This window comes from Cupressus sempervirens, chromosome 1 (assembly GCF_028749045.1).
Source record: "Cupressus sempervirens isolate cs-2001-9-10 chromosome 1, ASM2874904v1, whole genome shotgun sequence".
NCBI lineage: Eukaryota > Viridiplantae > Streptophyta > Pinopsida > Cupressales > Cupressaceae > Cupressus > Cupressus sempervirens.
Genome location: NC_143118.1, coordinates 554,496,673 through 554,521,095, shown reverse-complemented (window position 1 = coordinate 554,521,095; position 24,423 = coordinate 554,496,673). Strand labels below are relative to the sequence as shown.

Sequence of the window (24,423 nt, the reverse complement as noted above, 5' to 3'; positions counted from 1 at the left end):
TTCACATATATATAAGAGGGAGCCTCATTGTGATTTTCATCTTTTGGGAAGGCAAGAAAACTCTACCAGTTTGTATATGCATTCCAAGACTTTGAGCTTAGATGTAGATTAATTTGCTTCAAATAAAAGAGACATCTTACTTTCAAACTTTGTGTTGACTCAAAGTGTAATGTGACAACATTTTCTGGACATTGATTGTTAGTTTTTGTGCTTTTGTTCAAGAGGAATTTGAACTCAACCTTGCATGACTTTGAGCTGCATATTCTGTTCAGAGCTATAATTTGGTTTCAGATTTGGTTTTGCATACTTTGATCTGCTTATCAAGTCTGAGATTAACATAAGACAATTAAGCAAGGGAATAGCTTGCAGACTTTGTGCTGCTTTGTTCTCTTCCTTGCATGTAGGGTGAAATATGTGTTGGAGACTTTGAGCTGCCCATGTGTTTCGTCTTTATTTTCAAAATCTCAGAAGGAGCCATGGAAAGACTTTGAGATTCAATGAGTTTCTTGGCTACATAAAATGCTGGTATGGCGAAGATTATTCTTACGTCTAATCTTCTGTTTATCGGAATTAATTCTCCAACAAATATTTTGTAGGTGAATTACACTATCGCTTCAAGATTGTATTGTAATAGTAACATCTATTCTAAAATAAGAGAATAGGATGAATGACCCAATCTGATTTAGCTTAGTGTAAATAAATAGTTAAGTGTTTTGTTGATTTTAGTAGCAATAAGAGGGGGATCCTTCCCCAAGAAGTAGGAGAGACTATCACATATGCTGTGGCTAGAACCACTGTTTTGCAATTGGTTCTAAAAACTATCGGTTGCAAAATATCCATAGTTCTGTAAGTTCATGGTGACTTACAAAATTGCGACCCGACATCTTTTTAATTCTCTGAACTATCCTTTGGGAATACCATAGGCTAATGAAACTCTCTCCAACACCTAAGTCGACAAGGCGACAATGCAATTGTAAATGTAAAAAACAACACTTCTAAATGCTTGGAAGAAATCAGAAATGTGAAATGGAATGGAAAAGAATAACGACGAAAAAAACATCCTGAAGGATCATTGAAAAATATAATAACTCACTTCCACAATTGCCTAAAATTAGACAAGAAGAGTGCTTGCCCTGATTTCTGCTGATAAATGTGGCAAAACTCACTTGAGTAAGTGGTAAGTTTCCTTACCATGCTATTAATGTTATGAGTACTCTGTAAGTCTTGAGTCTATGGTAATTACTATGTGGGATATGTTCATGATGTATTTTGTCCAACTTTTTTGCTATGTATTTTGGTGATGAGTTTCTGGATATACTTAAGACACATAGCAGATCGAAGCACAGGAAAGACAAATTTACATGATTGTCTTTGAAGTGCTGTTTCTAAAGAGACATATCGTTCCAAGCATTAGCTTCAGCATTATCAGACTAGGGGTAACACTATATTGCATTTCCATACATGATGCTTGAAAGTGCATACGCTGATATTGTAGAAGGAAAAATGGAATTTCTTTGTGGGGCTATAAGATGTAGTATTCAGGATACTGTTGTGTGGGCAAACAGGAATTGCAAAATGCTTTCTTATGGAAGAGCTGTACCATCTTTATTTGCTAAGCCATTTGCTTTTGTCTGTATGCATTAAAAAATACACATCTATAGCATTTGGTTTTCTGATTCACTATGAAATTATGAATCTAGTGATAGGTATTTTTTCTTTCTGCTACCTATACTTATCAATTCTACATTTTTGTGCCTGCATGCAGTCCCCTACATTTCCAACCTAAGCTTTAGGAGTTGTACGAAAAATATGTAGTTTAGTTAAACATGTTTGCTGTGTTAGGTTAAACATGAATTAATATATTTTTTCTTACCTGTCAATTTTGATTCTTTGGCAATTTAGCAAACAGCACAAGAGCTCGGTTTATGAGGTTAACAGAAGCTGTGGACAAACTTCAACTACAGGCTCTGACCAATGTCAAAACTGGTAAGGAATCTGCTGCAAGAGAAATGCTGTTGCAGAAAAAAAAGGTGATGCAAGCTTTAGAGAACTCTAAAAGACGGGCTGAACTGCTTGATGAGCTTCTAAAAAAGCTCGGCGAGGTATGTTGTTGCTTGAGCCACTTTTTGAATCTTGCTTGCATGTCCGAAGTTTATATGGTCAATGATCCCTGGTTAAAATAAAATTAAAGCTTCAAATTCTCCGGCTTGTACAGATTATATTTAAAATTCTTCAGAATCTGCACTACATTTTAATATACTAATAATGTGAGAAGGTTACCTTTTAGTTGCTTTCACTACTTTTAAACATCTCAGAACCATTTCATAAAGTTTTTCGTTCTTGTTTTCATATTTTTTATTATAAAATATTAAATTATATTAAAGCAGATTTTATTTAATAATTAATAGTTTTTGGCCCAAGCCCTAGTCCTGACTGAATTATGGAACGCTGACATTCTGCTGTAGAAGTATGCTTACATTGATATCCCCATCACCCTCAAATGACCAAATATAGAACAGTTACATGGCAGTTTGTCACCCACAATTGAGATGAGTGCGATGAAATTCCTTGAAAAATCTTACTAGTGATTTTGTCCTGATAATTAATCATATTATCATACAATAAAATTTGCAGATGTACATACAACTATAAAAAGAAGTGTCTGACATGATACAATTGCAGAATGCAATCACATAGCTGTTCAATGACAGCTCATGATCATTGCATGATATATAATTTATTCCAACTTGATTATAAATCAGCTTAAACAATTAGAATCATTGGACTGCTTGGTACCACCAAACAGCAGTGCAAATGATGTTATAAACAGAAGTGAATCACTGTACTGGAGACCAAATGCAACACAAGCACAAGATTTATTATATACTGGGAAATCCCAAGAAGAGGAAATACCCAGATGGTAGTGACAATTTCTCTTCTAAGGGCGTGTTTTTCTGAAAAAAACAAGTATATATACAAGTATCATTTCCTCATTTTTGGCTTTTTCTTCACCTTCTTATCAGTTCAACCATACTTGTAGAAATCTTTATAAAACTGCAATTTAGTCCGATTAAGGAGGGCACAGGGCAGTGCTGTTCCACAGATTCAGGGGAGTCTTCGGCTGGAGCATGGGCAAAGGCACACAATCCTTGGTACCTGTTCTGTTCTGTAGAAGCCCTTTATGTTCAAGACCCAGACAAAGCCCCGGACTATCAGCACTGTGACGAGCACAAAGGATCTTCAGATGGTCAACAGTTCCTTGAGGTTGCTTGCCAGGCCTAATGTGGAAGCTCTGCCGGACATATTCCAGCACCTGGGCCTCAACTTCGATGAGTGCATCCTACATCAACAGTGAGGTTTGAAAGCCATGGTGGCATAGTTTAACGCAGATCTACTGCTCACTGTGTGCCTCTACGTCTCTGCAATGGTGAGGGAGGCCTTGAGCTAAGGACTTCAATATTCTGTTCGATGATGTCACCATTACACATCATTCCCTTGACCAGTGTCCTCAACATCTATGGTAACGTCTCTTCATCCTTTTCCGTCAGAAATTCATGTTGTCTGCTGAATTGTTGCTTGTAACTGTTGGAGGAATGACTTAATAATCTTTTTTTTTTTGTATATCCATATTGGCAGTGGTTAAAATCAAGAACTTTTTTTTTTTAACGATATAGTTGGTGCATGCTATGTTCATAATTTTATAATGAGATTAGGAGAATGAAGGTGAAGTCTCTACCATTCACATTAGCATATCTGCATCCATGCATACATTCATAGCAGCATTGTGGTGCTCTAACTTGCATTCATTCTATTATGCATTATCTCATTCATATTTCACATATCCATTACATATTCATTGCTTTGTCATTACATATGCTGCTTCATATTTGAGTCATGATGGCAACTATATCTCAGTCAATCCATAATCATATTCACCATATGTACATTCATGATACTCACATTGCCATTGCATTATTATACCACTCTGTCATAGTCACCATACTTTTTATTAGCATATCATAGTCATTCTGTAATTGAATGCATTGTGCATTATTTACTTCATGGGAACCGATAGTCATAATAATCAGCTAAGGCAATGATGATATTTGAGGATAATAAAGTTACTCTATTGTATGCTGTCCGGCAAGAAGGGTAGTTAGACAGTTACCAGTGTGGACATGGTTGTGTTGTTTCATTGGCACCGTTTTGGACATTATAAATGTCGTAAACACTTATGTATTTTGGCATCATTATCATTGTATGAAATATCATTGCTGTGTACGGAAAACATTTGATAATGAATAATATTTTGCATTGATTATATGTCTCTTTCCTGTTCACCTACGAGCTAAACATTTGGCGCCGTTGCTACTTCGAATTTGGAGTAGTATGGAAGGACGAAGATAAATGAGAACAACCGTACAAGACATCCGGAAGATGAATGACGACGGCAGAATTTTTTTTTTTTGAAGGAGAGCACGAGGCAGTGAAGAACTTTCACATTTTGTATCGCATATGTCTGGAAACTTTCGTACTGAGAGAAGTCGTGGAAAATGGGGTTACGAGAAACAATGTGTGGGATGCTATGCATGCAAGCCCAACCATGAGCAAATTTTTAGACCAACTTCCCTGTCTGATCGCACAAGCCTACGTGGCACAGAAGAGACGTCGGGAGGAAGTAGAACACGAGGAACGCCGTCAGGAGGCCCTGAAGAAATTCTATGAGGAGAGGGAAGCACGGCGTTAGAAAACTAAACCATGAGCTATTGTGCCGTGGTGTCTATGGCACTCAGAAATCTGTAATTGTTGCATAAGTTGACACATAAAAGAGTGCTTTGTTTTGATTTTGTTTTATAATGATATGTGTCAAATGCCCAATCTTTTAAATAAGAATAGGAATTTGAGGGAAGAAATCGATGAATTACAAATTGTGCATGGCGAAGCCAAACGACGACGAAGAATAAGACAACTCGCGAGGGATTGAGGGGTAGCCAGAGGAATCACCTAGTGTGGTGGTCGTAGCGGGGTTCATAGGAATCAACAAAGGGTGCCTCAGTTTGCAGGAACGGCGGGGACGGAGCAATGAGGAGTTGCTCGAGGAAACATGACGTCGATTAGCAGTGCTTGAGGAGACAAAGGAGCACTTTTTTACATTCATCAAATACACCACTATGAGAGGGAACCTGTGAAGAAGTAGGAGAGGAGGCGAGGCCGACAGAAGACATTGGGACAAAACGAAGTGCCAGAGCGACACTGCACGGTGGTCAGAGTAACTCGCCAGGACCAACTTCTAATAGTTCAACGACACGATCTAGTGGTAATCAAAGGGCAAGAAGCACCATGTCTCAAAAGAAAAAATTCCCGAAGTTCACGGGCGATGGGAAGGAAGATCCCGTGCGGCATTGCCGTACGTGTGAAACGATATGGACCGCTAAAGTGGTCACAAATGCGGATGAATGGTTGAATCAGTTTCCAGCCAGCCTACGGGGAGTTGTGGTGGATTGGTTCTTCGACATGGATAAGACAAAGGTCTCCACATGGGATGATCTAAAGAAAGAATTTCAAGTAGAATTCCGACTGCTTTGGGATGAAAACGAGGTTGTAGCGGAAATATTCAATTGTAAACAAGGGAAGGATACTATTCGAGCCTACAATCAAAGGCTCAAAAATGTTCTTAGCTGGATGGATACTCAACCCGTGGACAATAAAGAATGGTAAGTGAAGAAATGGCATCGTTGTCGAAGTCTGAGTTAGACAAAGAGCATCAGATAGATGAGGGAAGAATGGATTTGAATGACGAAGGCATTTTAGAATTGGAAGAGTGTTAAGGAGATGAGACCAGTTCACTAAATGGACTTTTTCATTGGCAGATGGAAGACTATGAACTCTTTCATACATACATGCTGGGCGTCGATGAACCCGAAGATGAGGAGGTATTCCCACCACAGTTCGTGGAATACAATGAAGGAAACACAGAGATCAATGAGAGTCCCGCCCATTGCTTTGAAGGAAAAGAGATAAGATACAAAGTCGTCCGTAGAGGTTACTAATCTTGGAGACGCAGAGAATCCGAGGAACATACTCGTGGGAGACGACTGGAACCCGACACTAAAGGCCGCGACATTCAAAATCTTTTTGGAGTACAAATATGTATTTGCATGGACTTACAAGGATTTAAAAGGAGTCTCGTCGGAGATGTATGTCCACTGCATATAGTTGGTACCCAGAGCCATACTTGTGCGGAAGCGCCTGTATGTAATGAACAAAAGCTACGTAGCCCACATAGATGAGGAAATGCAACGAATGCTGGAAGCCAACATAATATTCAAAGTTCAAACAAGTGAGTGGGTGTCACCAATTGTGATATCGATGAAGGACGGGATCCAAATCCGGATATGTGTGGACTTCCAGTGCCTCAACGCAGTCACAATAAAAGATCCCTTTCCAATTCCGTTCATCGACACAATTCTGGAAGAAGTGGCCGGACATGAGATGCATTTTTTCATGGATGGATTCTCTGGCTATAACCAGATCTCCATTACTGAGGAAGGCAAATTGAAAACTACTTTTGTGGTGGAGGATGGAGTGTATGCGTACAATTGAATGCCCTCCGGATTGTGTAACGCGCCTACCACATTTCAGAGGATCATTTTGCACATATTTGACAAAATGTCGGTAGGCAACTTCCGTGCATTTCTGGATGATTGGTCCATTTTCAGTGGACAAGACAACCACTTAAAGGCACTTCAGGAATGTATGGAGAGGTGTCGACGGGCGAGGCTGACATTGAATCCAAAGAAATGTCGGTTCATGGTTCCTCAGGGAAAACTACTTGGGTACATTGTTTGCAAGACAGGATTAAAGACCGACCCCAATAAATTAAGGGTGATAGTAGAAATGGAAGCCTTGACGGACGTATCTGGAGTCAAGTCCTTTCTTAGGCACATTGGGTACTATAGACGGTTTATAAAGAATGATGCCCGAATTGCTCTGCCCCTAGACAAGTTGACACGAAAAGGAGAACCATACATCTGGACTTTTGAGCAGGAGACCGCCTTCATAGAACTGAAGAATAGACTGTTGGGAGCGCCCATATTAGTGTATCCAAACTAGGACAGGGAGTTCCACGTCCACGTGGATGCATCAAACTTCTCCATAAGTGCAACGTTGGTGCAAACTGGTGATCATGGTCTCGATCACCTAGTGTATTTCGCAAGTCAGCTACTGTCAAAAGTTGAGAGGAATTATAGCACCATTGAAGGGGAGGCTCTTGGGATGGTGTATTGGGTACAAAAGTTCAAACATTATCTATTGGCTACACCATTTACCTTTTACATGGATCACTAGGCGTTGATGTACTTGGTGAACAAACCAATAATCCAAGGCAGAATTAGCAGATGGTTGTTGCTACTACAGGAATTCACCTTCACCATCATTGTGCGACCCAGGAAGAGTCATGTCATTGCCAACCAGCTTCTCCTAAGTCAGGTCTGGGGAGCCGCTGGAAGGGGTCAATGATGATTTTCCGGATGCACACTTATTTAGAATCACCATTCTTCCAGGATGGTACAAGTCTATAGGGGAGTATCTATCAACGTCTCAATTTTCGAGAGAGATGTCGCTAGAATGACGAAAGCTAGTTTTAAGAAGCCAAACTTTTCAACTAATAAATGGTCTTCTTTATAAGATGGGTATTGATCAAGTACTACAGCGATGTGTAATGGAGGAAGAAGTGCAGTGTGTTCTAAGGGAAGCACATGAAGGTCCGATAGGTTGTCACATGGGACCTGACATAGCAACACAGAAGGTTCTGCTTGTTAGGTTATGGTGGCCCACACTTTACAACGATACATGGGAATGGGTGTTGAGCTGCGATACATGCCAGAGAGTCCGCAAACCACTCAAAAGGGACTTCATGCCATTAAACCCATCCTATGCCCAGGAGTTGTTTGAACATTGGGGACTAGATTCTATTGGTCCACTGAAGGTGAGTAGGGCTCGATGCTACCGATACATGGTGGTAGCCAAGGAGTATTTGACAATGTAAGAATTTGCCTTATGGCAAAATTCACCCAAGACCAAGAAGCACAATAACTAGCACAAAAGACTAATAGAGAATGATCAAAATAACAATATGATATTCAATTCATTGTAATTGATATGATTGATTGTACACTAGAGGTGCTTGTATATAAAGGCCTCTAAGATGTATCTAGAATGTCTAGGAGTTAGCCATATGATAAGCTCCACAACTAAGCATATGTCCACCAGGAATGGGTTATCCTCCATTAAGCACAAGAGTTAGTGTGATGATGAGAGGATAAGCCTACAAAGGTGTAGCACGTACAATTATGTTGTAGACACCATGTGCTTAATTACGAGTGCAAACAACTGTGTTGTCTACATGACAACTTAGTTGTTTATGCAAACTCTAGTGTTGTAGACATCATGTGCTAAATTGGAGTTGCTTACTCTTGTGTTGTCAACAAGACAACTCATATGAGTATGCAAACTCCTAGGTGTCTAACCTAATAAATAATAAAATAATGCATTTATCCTAAGTAAACTTAAGTAAAGCGTAATTAATAATTATTTACACTAACACTCCCCCTTAAGTGCAACTTAGGGGAATGCACTTAAGCTCACAAAAGCTATGATGAAATGCATAATGGGTCCTGGCTACTAGGCCATGTTAGGTACCCAAGTGCAAATGCAATGCTGAACACACAATGCAATGCAATCTCTCTGCAAACGAGGAAAGAGGGAAAACCTCATGGGAAAAACCCTCCCCCAAAAAGAGAGAAAAGTACAAAAAAGAAAGATGCATGAATGGATGGAGTAATCAAGACCCCCCCATTATGACATACATCATGCATATACAATAGAGAATCCCTCGATGAAATCCCCCCCTTAGTGAAGGATCTCCAGATGATGAGTGCTTGAAGACAAAAGAAAATCCAATGCTGACAAACAACATTCTTCCCTTGAGGAAGAAGAAACACCAAGTAGAGGTACAAGTATGCTTCCCGTTGTGGATAGGAAGATGGAAGAGGGATCCACATGTAGTATGCGATGGATGCTGCCTCTGAAGTCTGCTTAAATGTCGACAAGTCCTTGATGAATGAAGATATAATGAACCAATTTGGTGGATGCCCAAGAGAAGGTGGCAAACAAGGTAACATGTCCATGTATGAAGCTGAAACAACCTCCAAAGACAATGAAGCATCCTTATAGGAATATGGAGGAAGAGAAGCAATGTCGCCTCCCTTCAATAATGTAGGCACACCTGAGCTAGAAGCTCCTTGATGATTGAAGAAGCTGTACCATGAAAGCTGAATAATGTTCCTCCTTGTGGGAAGAAATGGCGCCATAGGTGTTGTAGAGAACGCTCCCCAATTGATCGGAAGATCCTCAAAAAATATGATGTCTGAGGAAATTGGAATACAATCTCCACAGACTTAAATGTCTCCTCATAAGTGAAAGAGTCCTCCAACTACTGTAAAGAAGCCATAATCAAGTCAGTCTCGAAAGAAAGCTCAAGTGGTTGAGGGTCAGAGTGTGCCCTCGCAACGAGTGAAAAAGTCTCCTCAACAAATAGAAGATTGATGTCATCGATAATGTCCCCCACATCTTCAATGTGAGACTCCACAAACAGCTCGACAATGTCTGGAAGGAAGTCATCCCATGAAGCTGAAGTAGGAAGACATGATATGTCCTACTGCACTAAATCAGGAGCATCTGTGGCTAGAACTGGATTAGTAGAATCAATAGGAGCATCAGGAGGTGGGATCTCATCTGGAGTTGGAGGAACCATTACTGAAGCAACTAAAGATAGAATGCCCAAAGACACATTCAAATGTCATAAGGATTCCAGAACTTGTCAATGACTTTATAGAAATCAGTATTGATATTGAAATAAATGATATCCAAAAGTCTTTTAACAGGTGGTTGTTCTTCAGTGGAAGAGGTCAGTTTGTTGGAACATAAATAAGGAAAGACTTCCTTATGCTCTCTTCTTAGATAATCAATGAGTGAAGCACTCCATTTTTCATAGTTCCTCTTTGTCAACCTTGGTCTAAGACCACCCCAACATGGGGAACAAAACTCCATGTATGCACCCCCCAAAATACAGAAATAATCAATCAACCTCCCCCTAATATATGATTTGACACTTTATAGGTAGTGCGATTGCAATAGGTCACTTTTTCAATTTTGACCTTAGTGGGCTTCTGATTATCAATTTACAACCTCCTTGGATAGTTCAAATCTGGAACTTTACAATATAGCTCAGAAATACAACAATTTTGAAGCAATATTATGCAAAGAAAGGACCTATTTCTAAAATTGATATTTTTGTCCACACAAGCCTATAATCTGATTGCAGATTCGAAAAATTATTCACTTTAAAAAAAAACAGAACCTGATTTGGAGTCCAGATGAGCCTGTACTAAGTATTTGAGGTTGCAAAAATTGGGTTTTGCGACTTGCAGAAAAATTTAGGAAGAGAGGTCTAAAACATCCTGCACCAATGTGTAGATTGTTGTCCTGCATTTTGTCACCACAAGATGTTGGTAACAGCATGAAACTTTTTCAAGCTAGTTTCGCGTTTCTTTAAGCTTGAATTTGATATTCAATTGCTTAATGTTGATTGATTGATTTATTTCAATTCGTATATCAAATTGTTTTACTGAAGGCCTTTGTCAAGTCTTTTTCGTTTTGCTTTTTGTCGAGCCTTTGCTTGATTTTTGAAGCCTTCACAGTCTGTTCTTTGCTTTTGAGTTTGCATTTGCTTGTTTTTAGTCCTTTGGTTTTTCTCTGTCATGCCTTTTGATTTCCCCTTTGATTCAGTCTAACTTAGAGGTCAATCAGAGTTGTTAGTCAAGAGTTATGCTCGTTTTAGTGCCTCAAAAGTGGACATTTTAGGTGCAACAACACGAATTAAAAATATGATGTTACATTTTTAATTTGACATTCACTTTTTGAAAAATATAACATTGTACTCACTTTTTGTTATGTTTTTAAGTTACTTATACGTTAAATTTATAACTTAAAGTGACTACAGTGCACTTTATTTTATAATTTTAAGTTGAATTACTTTTTAATTTTTCACTTAAAGTAACTATATAACTATACAGTGTTGATGCGAGTTTTGTATCACTTACATAACATATTAGCAATTGAACATTTGATACAAAGTATCAAACATACAATTCCTCTCTTGAAAAGTTATTGCTCATGGGATATGAGAATAACTCCAATGTTCCTTAATCTTGTGGATACTCGCTCAGTTTTATCAATGTGATTTGCTGGTAATCACGTAGGCGGCCTAACGCTATTCATTCAAGGATGACTTAGACTTTGGTGGAATGATGGTGATGTTGACGGGTTTGTGAAATGTGCAGGTGGCAGATAAGGTTGATGGTGGTGGTGGTGGTGATGGAGGATGTGTCTGCCAATGATGATGTTGATGGGAAAGTGATGGTTGTGGAAGGTGAATGGATGTGCTCTGATATTTGACTAACTTTCCTAACTTCTTTCTCTAAACTTCAACTACCCAACTACTCACTATTCTACTCCTACTCCTACGAATGGAAGGTTAGCAAATGGACGGGTATCGAACATAATGAGAGCTGACCAGCTGCCTTACTTCTATAGGTGCAATGATTCGAAGGAACAATAAAAACTAGTTTGCCACAGAAAGCTTCCCAACCAGGCGCTAAGATGCTAGTGGTCTAGTATTGATCCCTATCAAATATTTACCAGTGCTACCATACAACTATTCATCTACTTTAACTTACTTAAACAACTTGAAATGAAATTTACTTCAACAACTTGAAAGGAAATCTAACTATGTGGAAGTAGAAAATATGCAATAATACTCAATGTTCTTAATCAACATGCAAATCACAACAATGAAAAAGAGAGCAATTTTGGTATTATCTTCGCAACAATTTCTCCAACCCTTTACAAATGAGAGGGGCGAAAAATACAACGGATGGTGGAGATCAAAACAAGATCAACGATCCAGATTGGATCCTCAAAACCCTAATTAGGGTTGCCACCCCATCGGCCAATGAGAAGCTGCCACCTCATCAATGGACCAATGAAAAAAGTGCAAAAAGTGGCAACCAATGAGAAGACACCAAAATGGTGGCCAATCAGAAATAGACACTTGTCCTATTTTAGAAGAAAGGGAAATTGCCACTTGGGCTTACACCAAATGATCTTTTAATATAAATCTTCCCTTTTCTTTCATTTTCTTAGCTAAGGCAATGAACTTAGCTAGCCTTTCATTAACTTTTTCCATAGGAGGACAAGGTGTGTGCTTCGCCCTGAGTTACACTGACTTCACCACGTTGCTTGTTGCTTGTAGCATCTTTTTATGATCCTTCTCATATTCTTTCACAAATCCAATAAGAGCATTGAGAGAGGAAAGGGTGCTTAGACGCTTCTTCTTGATGGCAACCTTTTCTAGCTCATCCAATGTCGATCCAAGTCTTATCTCATTGATATCCTCTTCTTTGATGTCTTCAAAATCAAGGGCTGCTCCATTGTCGCTCATCATAGTCATAATGGAAGTGTCGATGCCTGGGCTGTGATGTGCAACTACCTTTTGTATAACCTTTTATTGTACCGCCATTAGTATCAGTTATTCGCCTCATTTTCAAGAAGGGTGTTTTGGGCATCATATCCTCTTTGTCTTTCTTAGTGTTTGTCCCTTTAGGATTTTTGTTTGTACTAACATCCTCCATCTTGTCGCCCTATTATGGGATGGTAAAGTGGTGGACAATTATACTAGTAGAACCAAGGGAGGCAATCCTTAGACTAGAACGAAAGAGAGAAATCCGTTTAAGGACCCCTTTCAATTCTAAATGATTTGAAATTACCTTTACCAATAGCCAAGGGGGATTGTCCTTCCTTTAGTCTTTCCTTCATCCGTATCATGTCCACTGCATCGATATTGGTGTCGGTTATTCACTTCATTTTCGAGAAGGGTGTTTTGGGCATCATATCCTCTTTGTCTTTCTTAGTGTTTGTCCGTTTGGGATTCTTACTTGCACTAACATCCTCCATACTCGTCGCTCTATTACGGGATGGTAGAGTGGTAGACCAGAAGGCAAGTAGAACCAAGGGAAGCAATCCTTAGACTAGAACGAAAGAAGGATGTCAGCTTAAGGCACCCTTGCAACTCTAAATGATGAAAATTCACCTTAACCAATAATTGTACGACGACTTTTCGAAATTAGGACTAAACCTCAAGAACTTCAAATCCACTTGCAAATCAGAAATTTATCATGTAATTCACCTCCAAATAAAATTACCGAACCTAGGGCAAAAATCGCAGCTTCTTGCAAAAATCAGAATTTTATCTCCCACAAAATTCGGCTCCCACAAATTTCGGCCCCCACAAAATTTTGTCTCCCACAAAATTCGCCTTCCACGAAATTCGCCAAGCAAGAAGAGTGCAGATCTGCTCTTGCAAAATTGCCAACACCCTGAGAAGGAGAAGTGAGAAGTGAGGAGGAAATGGGAGAGGCCTCCTCTTACACCCAACTTTCTTATTCTCTCCAAGCTAGCCTCGACTTGGACCCTGGGAGAAAGAAAAACAAATAATTAATGCAAAATTATGGCCCACAATTAAATACTTAGCTAAAATTAATTTTGCCATGATGAAAATTAACTTTTTAAATTGCCAATTAGTTCTAAATTGCAAAAAGAAATTAAACAATGCCTTGGAGATATTAAATGCTTCCATTTAATGAGGATTTAGTAATTAATACATTATTAAAATCGGATTTTGCCTAATCAAAAGCCATTTTTTCAATATTAAATTACCAATTTCATTAAATGGCAAAAAAGTTTTCAAGGCAATTTAATCCATTTACAGCCAAATTCTGCAATTTTAATTCAAATCGATTTTGCTAAGCAATTTTAGCATTTTAACACAAATAAAATTATTTCTCTAGAGACTGAAAATTGATTTTGCAATTTGACTTCACCATCACAAAAATTAATTTTCTTCACCAAAAATTAATTAAGATTTTCCAAAAGACCAAATTTAACAAAAATTTCATTTTTTGAAAATTATCCGAATTTATACAATTATATCCAAATTTTCAAAAGAAAATGTCTAAGCACAAAATTCACAATTCTATCCTACCAAGTTGGAATTAACTTTGAAATTTGTTCTGCCTAAGGATAGAATTGGTGGCTCTAGAAAATCAAGTTAAAAAAAATGGATGAAAATAAGCTAAGTCTCTTCCATTGGCCTAAAAGTGTCCAAGGCTCAAAATTCTCGAAAAATCAAAATTGTTGGACAATCCAAAAATTTGCTGAGGCGATAAAAAAAGGAGGCTCCCCAAAATTTTGGGGCGATGGTGTGAAAACCTCACAACATACAGTTTCATTTTAAATTTTTGGTATTAAAAATCAAATACTTATTTAAATGTCACTTTACAATGATGTTTATGTATTATATTTAATAATATGATAAATGAATATTGTTTTTGACCCATTTGGTGACATTTTTATAATTTTAAGTGAATTACATGATTAAAAGGCTTCAAAAGTGGATTTTTTATATGCAATTGCATGTAAAAACTATGAAAAGTGGACTCTTTACATGCCATTGCATATAAAATTCACTTTGGAGGAAATTTTTCATGTCATTACATCAAAAGTTCACAATAAGTGGACCTTTTTGATGCTATGACATGAAAAGTCAAGTTTTTATGCCTAAGCATCTAAAGGGTGATATACACTTTAGAATATGCAAGTCATAAGCATATTTTAGAACATGTTATGCACTCCAAAAAGTGCGATTTCACTTGAAGGCATATTTTAAAATGTGTTATGACTCCAAAAGGTCCGATTTTGGAGGAAGACATTTTAAAATGTGTTGTGTCCATTGAAAAGTCCGATTTAGAGAGAAAATATGCACTTGCTCCCCAAGAATCTGATTTTGGCCATAACTCAAGATTTTCTTCATGGATTTGCACGAAATCTTTTTCATTCGAGGCGTTTTTGCTTGGTGATAAGTTTGCTTGCATCGAAGATGGATTTAACAAGCTGAAAATTGTTTTTGAAAGCCCAATCCTAGGGCACATTTTTGAAGAAAACTCCAAAAATCTTCATTTTTGATCAACGTTTTTGCATGAAGATGAATCGATTTGCTCTTATTAGATGATTACATTGCATATTGGTTCATATTTTGGTGTTTAAAGACCAAATCGATTTGCTTGAGATTCTTGGTGAAACACATTTTTTTCCAAAAACCTCCCATGAATTTTCATCTTCAAAAGCGTTGGAATATGGAGAGTTTTTAGGGCACGTTTTGGCATCTTGCAACAATTTCTCCTTGTTTGTTGCCCTCTCTCATTCGAATTCGCAAGGTTGGAAAAGGTCTCACCATTTTTGAAGAATTTTTCAAACAATGGAGCATCTTTTTCTTTCATATTTGGCACTTAATCTTCATGTAAGTGGACTTCTTCCTTCTTGCAATTTAATTCATGCTTATCTTGCTGATTTTATGCATGAAATTATTAGATGGTTGCCATTTGTGAAAATCTTTGCCATGGAAAGTGCATTTTTACTTTAAATATGAAATTTTTATTCATTTTCATGTTTTTGGTTCTTTCCCAAGTCCAAATTTCGAATTTGAGCTTTGAAGTGCATTGCATCTTGGTATGTTTGAGTTATTTTCGAAGGTACATTGTTTCTTTTGTGTTTTGTGTTTTGCGTTTGTTTGCCGGTTTTTCTCCACTTGGGGAAGTTACAAATTTTTTCCCAAAAACTTATTTTTGCTTCATTTCATGTGAAAGCATTGTCATCTTTCACATTCCATTTCCATGTCATGACACTTCATCTTTCACTCAACTAAATGCGATTACATGTTTTCCATCTCATTCGCCATCCGCTTCCATTTTCACCCATCTCACTTTTCGCTTCCATTCGCACGACATGATTACACAAAATGTTTTACGTGTAATTGCATCCAAAAGGTCCAATTTTGATCAAAAGTCACTTTTTGGAAAGTCAAAAAAGATGTCATTTTCGCTTCCCGTGTACTTTTACTTCTCCTTTTCTCCAAAAGTGACTATAAAACTCACTATCTCACCTCCAGTTTTCATTTCCATCTCCTCGTATGTATTTGCGCTTACACGAATAAATACATATTTCCGCCTCTTTCCATGTTTTACATCTTGGCCTTCATTCGCACATACACGTAAAGTGTATCCTTCACTCGCGTTTGCATCTCATTTCACCTTCCACCTCCCGTTACATGTTGCATTTACATGTACTCATTTTTCATACAATAAAGCCTTGAAAATGCTAAGTCAGTTTTGAAATTAGCAACTTTCACTTTGCACACATTCTCATGCGTTTCACCTTCACACATTTTCATTCCATTACATTTCATTTCATCTTCCATTTCCACGCTTTCATATCATTTCATTTCGCATTCCGTTCATTTCATTTAGCTTTTCGTTCCATTTTATATGCATATGCTCTCTTTGAGGTCACTTTGTTGGATTTGTGAAGTTTTCAATCCTTTTTCGAATCTTCACTGCTGATCCGGAATTCACTTGCATGGAGATTCCTTCTGATGATGTATTTATGTTTTGAGATTTTTATGTTGCAGCACAAACACAACACATGTCCTCGCCATCCAAATCCAAAGGCAAAATGAAATATCAATATGATAAAGAATTGGCTCATGTAGCTCCTTCTTCAATCACATCTGTTTTGAATAACGTGTTGGACACGAAGATTGGTCATGTAGACGTGGCTGATTTTCTACAAAGAATTGAAGCTCTGGCTAGTCATGAAATGAAGCGCATTAAGAGAAGCAACATTCACTTGGTGTCTACTTTTCCTATGGCGACCATAGAACTTGACCTCATTTATGGATGTGCACGGCGTTTTACTCTCAAAACAAGAACTATCAAAGATGTTGACAGCAAGGTTATCATTAGCTTTGATCCTGAGTTTATAGAACAAATCTTCAAAGTTTCGCATAAATCAGAATGTGCTGATTTGACTAAAGAATCATCATTGGCTTGTTAGAATGAGCAAAAGAGTAATTGTCAAAAGTATGTCAACCTTTACTAGTTAGACAATAAAAGAAGCAATTTTTCCAAATGGCCATAGACTGTTCATCGGTCAAATTTCAAACAAGAGTACAAGGATCTCATCATCCTTCTAAGCAAGATTTGTGGCCTTAAAGATTCTTGTGATTTTGAGCCGTGGATGTACAAGTTTACGTTTCAAATTATGGAGAATAAAGAACACATCTCTTGGGGAGAACTTATCAGTACTGCACTCTGCCAGCAGATATGTAATGTGGGAACATTAGTGCCTTTTTATATGAATTCTTATCTAGTTTACATTGCTGCTGCCATGGGATTTTTTTCTAGTCTTTCTGCCAAAGGAGATCGTCTTCAAGTTCCTATTTGAGATTACTATGACCAAATCACTTTGACAAATAGTAAATTCCACTATAGAAGAGTCCAAGATGCCTTTTTCGGACATTTTAGGTGCTTGTTTGATAAGCAATTGTCCATCAAGAGAGTATCTGATGCAACATGGGAGAAGGTGAACCAGTACGGCTGTATTTTTCTTCAGTTTCCCATTTTCACATACTTGAGAGTTGGATATTTCAAGGGAGAGCCATATACCTTACTTAGGTATGCTACAGATTGAATCATTTTGATGGAGTTAGCTAGACAGCTCATGGACTTGTAGAGTGATCAACATGCTTCACATAGGCCCAAATTTGGCATTACCTCAACTAAGCCTTTGGCTATTGGCAATTATTCAATTGTTTATGTGCCTAAAGCAAAGAATATGGAAGCAGAATTATAGTTGATTACATTGAAAAAGTTCAAGGCTAGGTTTGATTTTGACTATCGAGAAATGAATTCTTAGATAAAAAGAGCCTATACTCATGTTCATCGCATTGAGGACATTTGGATTGATATGAGAGCAGAACTTGACATCACGAGGATGGATTAGTACAGATTAACCTTGCAGCAAATAATTGATCTTAATATGTTGGAAATCCCTTCAGATTTTCAAGTTGAAGATGATGGCGACATCCTTGATCCGGAGTTTCATCAAGCCGGCTTTGATAAGAAGTGCCATTTTCCTATTCAATGGCAACAAAAGGAAGGTACACCTATCATAGGCAGGTTTCAATCCATCCTAGTAAACACTAACAAATGGTTAAAAAGTAAAGGCCTTAAAAGAGTAAATCCTAAGATGGGCTTGGATTGTGGAAGTTTTGGTCCTCCTAACAGAAAATCACAACTGGAGATTACAGGGAAAGATGGTGCCTCATCTTCAAATGTCAAGAGCTCTCTAAAATTCAAATTGAAGGGCGGAAAAGGAACTAAATCATCACAAGTTCCTGAGCCAATTCAAGAATCAGCAGCAAAATCAGAAGAAGAATTGGAAACAGAATCTGATAAAGAAATTTTAGACGAAGAAGGGGAAATTATGACCATATCTCCTCCAAATCTTGCACAAGCCTGTACGTCTTCTATACATGAAGAACCCTTTTTGCAGGAGGTTGATGATGATGTAGATTGATTTTCTACTATTTTCATTCATTCCATTCCAGTCTTGAAGGTTAACACCATGGCTCTTCCTATTTCATCTGCTGCTCCTCATGTTCTTGCACATGAACAATATGATCACTTAGCAAATGTGTTTGAAGATTTTCTGACTCTTACCAGTGGTCAAGTTTCCCAACTTGATACATCATTGACATGATTTGAACTTTTCATGACGGAGTCTTCTCGACATATTCCTATGCCTTCAGTAGTACAAACTGAATCCTGCTCAGTCACTATGGATATACAATCAGGATCAATGCCAATGGTTTCCACTATGCCTGCTTCTGTAGATGAAAATTTCAGCTTGTTTGCATGGTTGAGTAGAATAATAACAAAGAGAAGGACAGTGGTTGTTCCTCCCGACAATCTGCTTGTGAAGAAGACTAAATCCAAATCTTTGAAAGATAAGATTGTTTCTAGAATTTTAGTTGATTCTGATAAAACCAAATTTGTTGAGATTGTTGAGCCTTTGGTAGATAAACGTGTTGAGGAACCCACTCGATCTGACTACAAATTTACTAAAGTTGAAGTTGGAAAGCAATTTCGTTTGGGTTATTTGCAAGATGCTCAAGATGCATTGACAAATGTATCAAAAAGCAGTCATGAACTTTGGGAAAAGAAGAATCAGTTGAAACAGGAGATCTCTCGTTTAAATGAGGTTATCCAAAAACCATCTTCTCAGAGTGTTGTTATATTTCAAACATCTAAAAAGAAAAGGTTGATTGAAGCTGCCAAGTCTTGGATACAGGAAATTATTTCTAAAGGAGTTCGAGCCATCACATAGACATTTGTAGTTCTTAGGTGTGTTAAAGAGATGAACAAAACTTAATTTCTTTTTTGACTCAAGAAACAGATAACTTGAAAGAAATCCTTGATGATTGACATGAAATGATAAAATTTGATTTGGATGCTATGGTCTCATGTGACATTCTTCTGTCATGTGAAATGTTCTTTAGATTTCAAGGACTCATTGGTTATAAGGAGGAGACATTAAGAAAGCTGATCATAAAATTGCAAGTGGCCTTTGAAGATTGTCAAGGAATTGAAACAAGTCTTACTTGTGATTTGGAATAGATGGGATGCCGTGTTACTGATGATTTTGGTAATCTTTTGGCAGCAGAGAGAGCAAATTTAGAATATACAATCAGGATAAATGCTGATGTAGATTCTGAGGATTTTGGTTTGCACACGATGAACAAGTTTGTTTTGTACAAATCCTTGACAAAACACTTGTTAGGTACTACAACAACAAATTCCAAAATTGTGCAATCAACATATGAGAATGCAGTGAGAGTTGAAGCCATGTCAAAGACTATGGAGATTGCTGATCTTTCCACAGTGTGTGATATTATTGTCAAATTCAAAGCACTGAGAAACAATCTCTAAGATTGTTGTTTTTGTTTCATGTTCATAGTTGTTTAGAATGCATTACGTGAAAAAGTGTAATTACATGTAATGCGAGTTATATGTACTTAAAAAGGTGTAATGCGAGTTGCATTTGCAATTGCACGTAACCCTTTATTTTCTGTAGTTAGACTAAGTCAACGTTGGTTGAGTTGCTCCCACTTGTTCCTCCATTTTTTTCTCAACTTCCCTGTCTATATAAAAGAGTGCCCCCTTATTGTAAAATTATCATTATCTTTATGCAAGAGAGCTCTAGAAAAATTGTGCCAACAAAACTTTCTTTGTGTAAACACTATTTTGAGAGAAAGTGAATTCAAAGGAGCACTTGAGACTTAACTTTGATTAAGTGAGATTGTTATTTGTATGAATTGTAAGCTTTGTCTATAATTCATCCAAGTTGTCTTTGATTCATGTTATCCCATGTTATTGGTAATTGTATCTTGTGAATTGAATAGAAAAGAGTTAAGAAGCAATTGAAGCCAGAGCTTTGACTAGGAGCAATTGTGGAAGTGTATAACTAAAAGCTTTGTCTGTAGCTTATACTTCTCTCTTAATTCGCAAAATAGTTAAGCTATTTTTACTTTTAGGAGTCTTTGTGCCCTAATTGTAAAGCTTTATCATATAAAAGTACGATCGGATTTAGAGCCAAACCGGTACATTTGTAGCTAGCCTTTGAGTGAGTGACGGTTTATTAGTATCATTGTTTTCAGCTCTTGATAGAAGTGTAGTTAGAGATTCACCCTACCCATTACTTGCTCCACGAGGAAGTGGATTCTTTCTTGAAAGATAAGAAGAAAGAATATTGGTAACACCCATTTTATAAAATCTCTTGACTTCTTGCTTACCTTGAGTTGGTTCAAGAGACGGTGAGAAGGGGGAGCCTTCCCTTTAAGGTAGGAGAGACTCTGTCTCACACGCTATGGCTGGTCATTCTATTTTACGATTGGATTTTTACCCAAAACTGTCGGTTGCAAAATATCCACCCAACATAGATCACGAAATCCTACCCCAAAACAAAAAAAATTGCTCGTAAAAAGGAGTCCGTATGAGGGAGATATCGCTGTTTGAAAATCACTTTTGTTATTATTTTTCCTGAATCACTGCTGTTGCGCCTCCAAAAATCAATTGACTCTAGATTTCACCTCAGATGTTCGATTTTGATGAAACAAAAGTCAATTTAGGGGTTTTTTGACTTTTTGAATATAATACCAATATTTGATTTGCACCAAGAAGCACCAATCTTCACCTGTAAAAAATCTCTCCTAATGGCCTAATGGCCAAAATTTTTCTGGAAAAAAAAATGTAAATCCAAAAAATAATGCAGAGAAATTGCAGAAATTGAAATAATAATATATGCAGATCTGAAAATTAAATTCAAAGATCTGAAATGATCATACCAATTTTGCAAATCGAGCCTTTGGGTGTCGGTTTGCAAATTTTTTTTTGCCTCAGATTTGACTATTGCCTAACATAGATTATAGTTAATTTTCACCGAATTGACGCTCTAGACGCAATGGTGAGGTCCGCTTTGGCTCTAGATGCTCCCAATAGCTGCAGATTCTCCGGATCTAAGTCGAGGTGTCCTCAGAGAGGTGAAGCAAGATCGGTCTCCAATGGCTATGAAATGACTCTCCTATGGCTCTGATACCATGTAAGAATTTGCCTTAGGGCAAAATTCACCTAAGACCAAGAAGCACAATAACTAACACAAAAGACCAACATAGTATGATCGGAATAACAATATGATATTCAATTCATTGTAATTGATATGATTGATTGTAGACTAGAGGTGCCTGTATATAAAGGCCTCTAAGATGCATCTAGAATGTTTAGGAGTTAGCCAATGATAAGCTCCACAACTAAGCACATGTCCACCAGGAATGGGTTATCCTCCATTAAGCACAGGAGTTAGTGCGATGATGAGAGGATAAGCCTACAAAGGTGTAACACGTACAATTATGTTGTAGACACCATGTGCTTAATTAAGAGTGTGAACAACTGTGTTGTCTACATGACCACTCAGTTGTTTATGCAAACTCCATTGTTGTAAACACCATGTGCTAAATTGGAGTTGCTTACTCTTGTGTTGTCAACAAGACAATTCATATGAGTACGCAAACTCCTAGGTGTCTAACCTAATAAATAATAAAATAATGCATTTATCTTAAGTAAACTTAAGTAAAGTGTAAATAATAATTATTTACACTAACAAACAAAGTGAGTAGAGGCACAGGCACTACCTGATAATTCTGCAATCAATATGGCTAAGTTCTTGTATGAACAAATCATCACACGGTATGACATACTTATTCAATTGACAAGTGACAGAGGGGGTCACTTTGTTAATCACGTGATTAGATTATTGATAACGGAATTCAAAATTTTTCATTCGTTGTCAAGTCCCTACTAGCCACGAGCCAATGGCCAGGTGGAGGCCACAAATAAAATTTTGGTGGCCATCATATACAAATCATGTGGCGTTGAACAAGCAAACTAGGAGGAAAAGTTGCCTTCGGTGTTGTGGGCCTATTGTACCACATTCAAAGTCACAACGGGATAAACGCCATTCCAGTTGATGTTTGGCCAAGAAGTTGTGGTACCAACCAAATTTACGGTCCCAAGTCTGCGAATTGCAATTGACAATAGACTTAGAGATATGGAGAGTTTATGTGAACACCTATATCCATTGAACAAATTGGATGAACGCAGATTAACAACACAATGGGCGACAGAGGTGGCGCAAACCTGTCGAAAGGCATGGTGTGACAAACATTTGAAAAGGACGAGGTTCCGGCTAGGCCAACTCGTGCTTCAGTACAATGGTCGCAATGAGATAAAACAAGGGAAATTTAAGGTTAAATGGCTTGGACCATATAAAGTGAGAGAAGTCAGTGATAATGGATCCATCAAACTATGGACCTTGGATGGGCACGAAATTCCTGACACCATCAATGGATCGAAGTTAAAAATTTATCAGGAACGATAGGGAGGTGAAGTAAGAAATCATCGTGAAATTAGACTTAGGTGATTAAAAAAAAAACAAAAAAAAAGAAAAAAAGAGAAAAAAAGACAGTGTCCCGCAGATGCTTGGTCGCGGACGACACAAAGTATGTTGCGGACACTTGGCACATGGCCATGGACACTAAGTGTCTTGTGTACGCTTGGCCGCAGACGACACAAAGTGTCCCGCGGACACTTGGCTGTAGAACCAAAGTGTTTCCGTGGGGATATAAGCCGCATGTGAAGAAAAATCTGAAACCTACACGCCACCGCGGGTACAAGCTTAAATACATGCTCCAGAGAGTCCTTTTTTTTTCTTTGCCAAGGTTAATCAATAGCAAGTAAAGCCGAGGGAGGAACAAAGAAGTTTATGCTGAGGATAGAGAAACGCAGTCCGTGGAAGCAATATTGGTGTCGAGATACAGGAAGAACACCCGTAGGAAGCCATAAGAAGAGTATCCGCTGAAGGAGAAAAGGAAGAAGTTACATTCCGGGGGAAGGGAACCATATTTCAAAGCATAGCGTCCGCAGGAAGAATATCCATAGGGAAGTAAAAGACAACAAAGGCAATCAATGTGGTAACCATTACCACCGGAGAAGCACTGTCGTGAAAGATAAAAAAAAAGAGAGAGCAACCCTAACCGTTTCTTTTGGTTACATTAAAGGACAAAACGAGAGACCGTTATTATGGAGTCCGAAGGGAAAAGAAAGCAGTGGAAAAATCAGTTGAAGGCAAATATGGAAAAGAATGCAAAAATTTAAGGCTGACCTATCACACCTCACAGTTCAGTTTGAAGGGTTGAATGGCAGTGAGTGCCGGAAATGGTGGCAAGAGACTGTAGATACAGATTTAATTAAACAAATTCTGATACAAGCACAAGTACATTGGGCAATACAACTTCTGGTATTTCCCATTCGGCTGTTTGAATCGATCTTAAGAACTATGATAGAAACATACAACAAGAACAACAGAACAAGTACATTTGTTTACAAGAAGCACCGCATGAAAGTCTCTTTCAAACTGTGAGAGTTTAGTACGGTTTTTGGCATTCTTGGCCAAGGAGGTCGTAAAGTGGAGACCAAGAATCACAAGTTGTCACAAAAACGTAAGGAGTATTGGGTGAAATTGGTGGGCCGCAATCTCACACTAGAGAAAATGGAGTCTGTGGTGAAGGGTACCAAGAGCTGTGGACTACGGAGAGATTTCATTCGAGAAGGCCATTGCAGATGTATTATAGATGTAATTAAAAGTAGGTTGATGGGAGCAAATAGGGCCTCAGATATCGCCTTGCCTTAGATTACATTCATGAATGACATCATGAATGGTACTGTGTACGATTGGGCCACGATCCTCGCCGATAGGATGGAGGAGTTTATAACATTACAACATCGGACATTCTTC

At 37.9% G+C, this 24,423-nt stretch overlaps 1 protein-coding gene across 4 annotated transcripts in view; it reads left to right on the top strand.

The window, feature by feature from the left end:
* The window catches only part of LOC149578649 (forkhead-associated domain protein), a 161,071-nt gene that overhangs the window by 94,408 nt on the left and 42,240 nt on the right, over window positions 1–24,423 (top strand). For all 4 annotated transcript variants that reach the window (XM_089830643.1, XM_089830654.1, XM_089830645.1 and 1 more), the window contains exon 2: window positions 1,903–2,102. In XM_089830643.1, coding sequence (XP_089686769.1) covers window positions 1,903–2,102 — 200 coding nt within the window. The remainder of the gene's footprint in view (window positions 1–1,902; window positions 2,103–24,423) is intronic.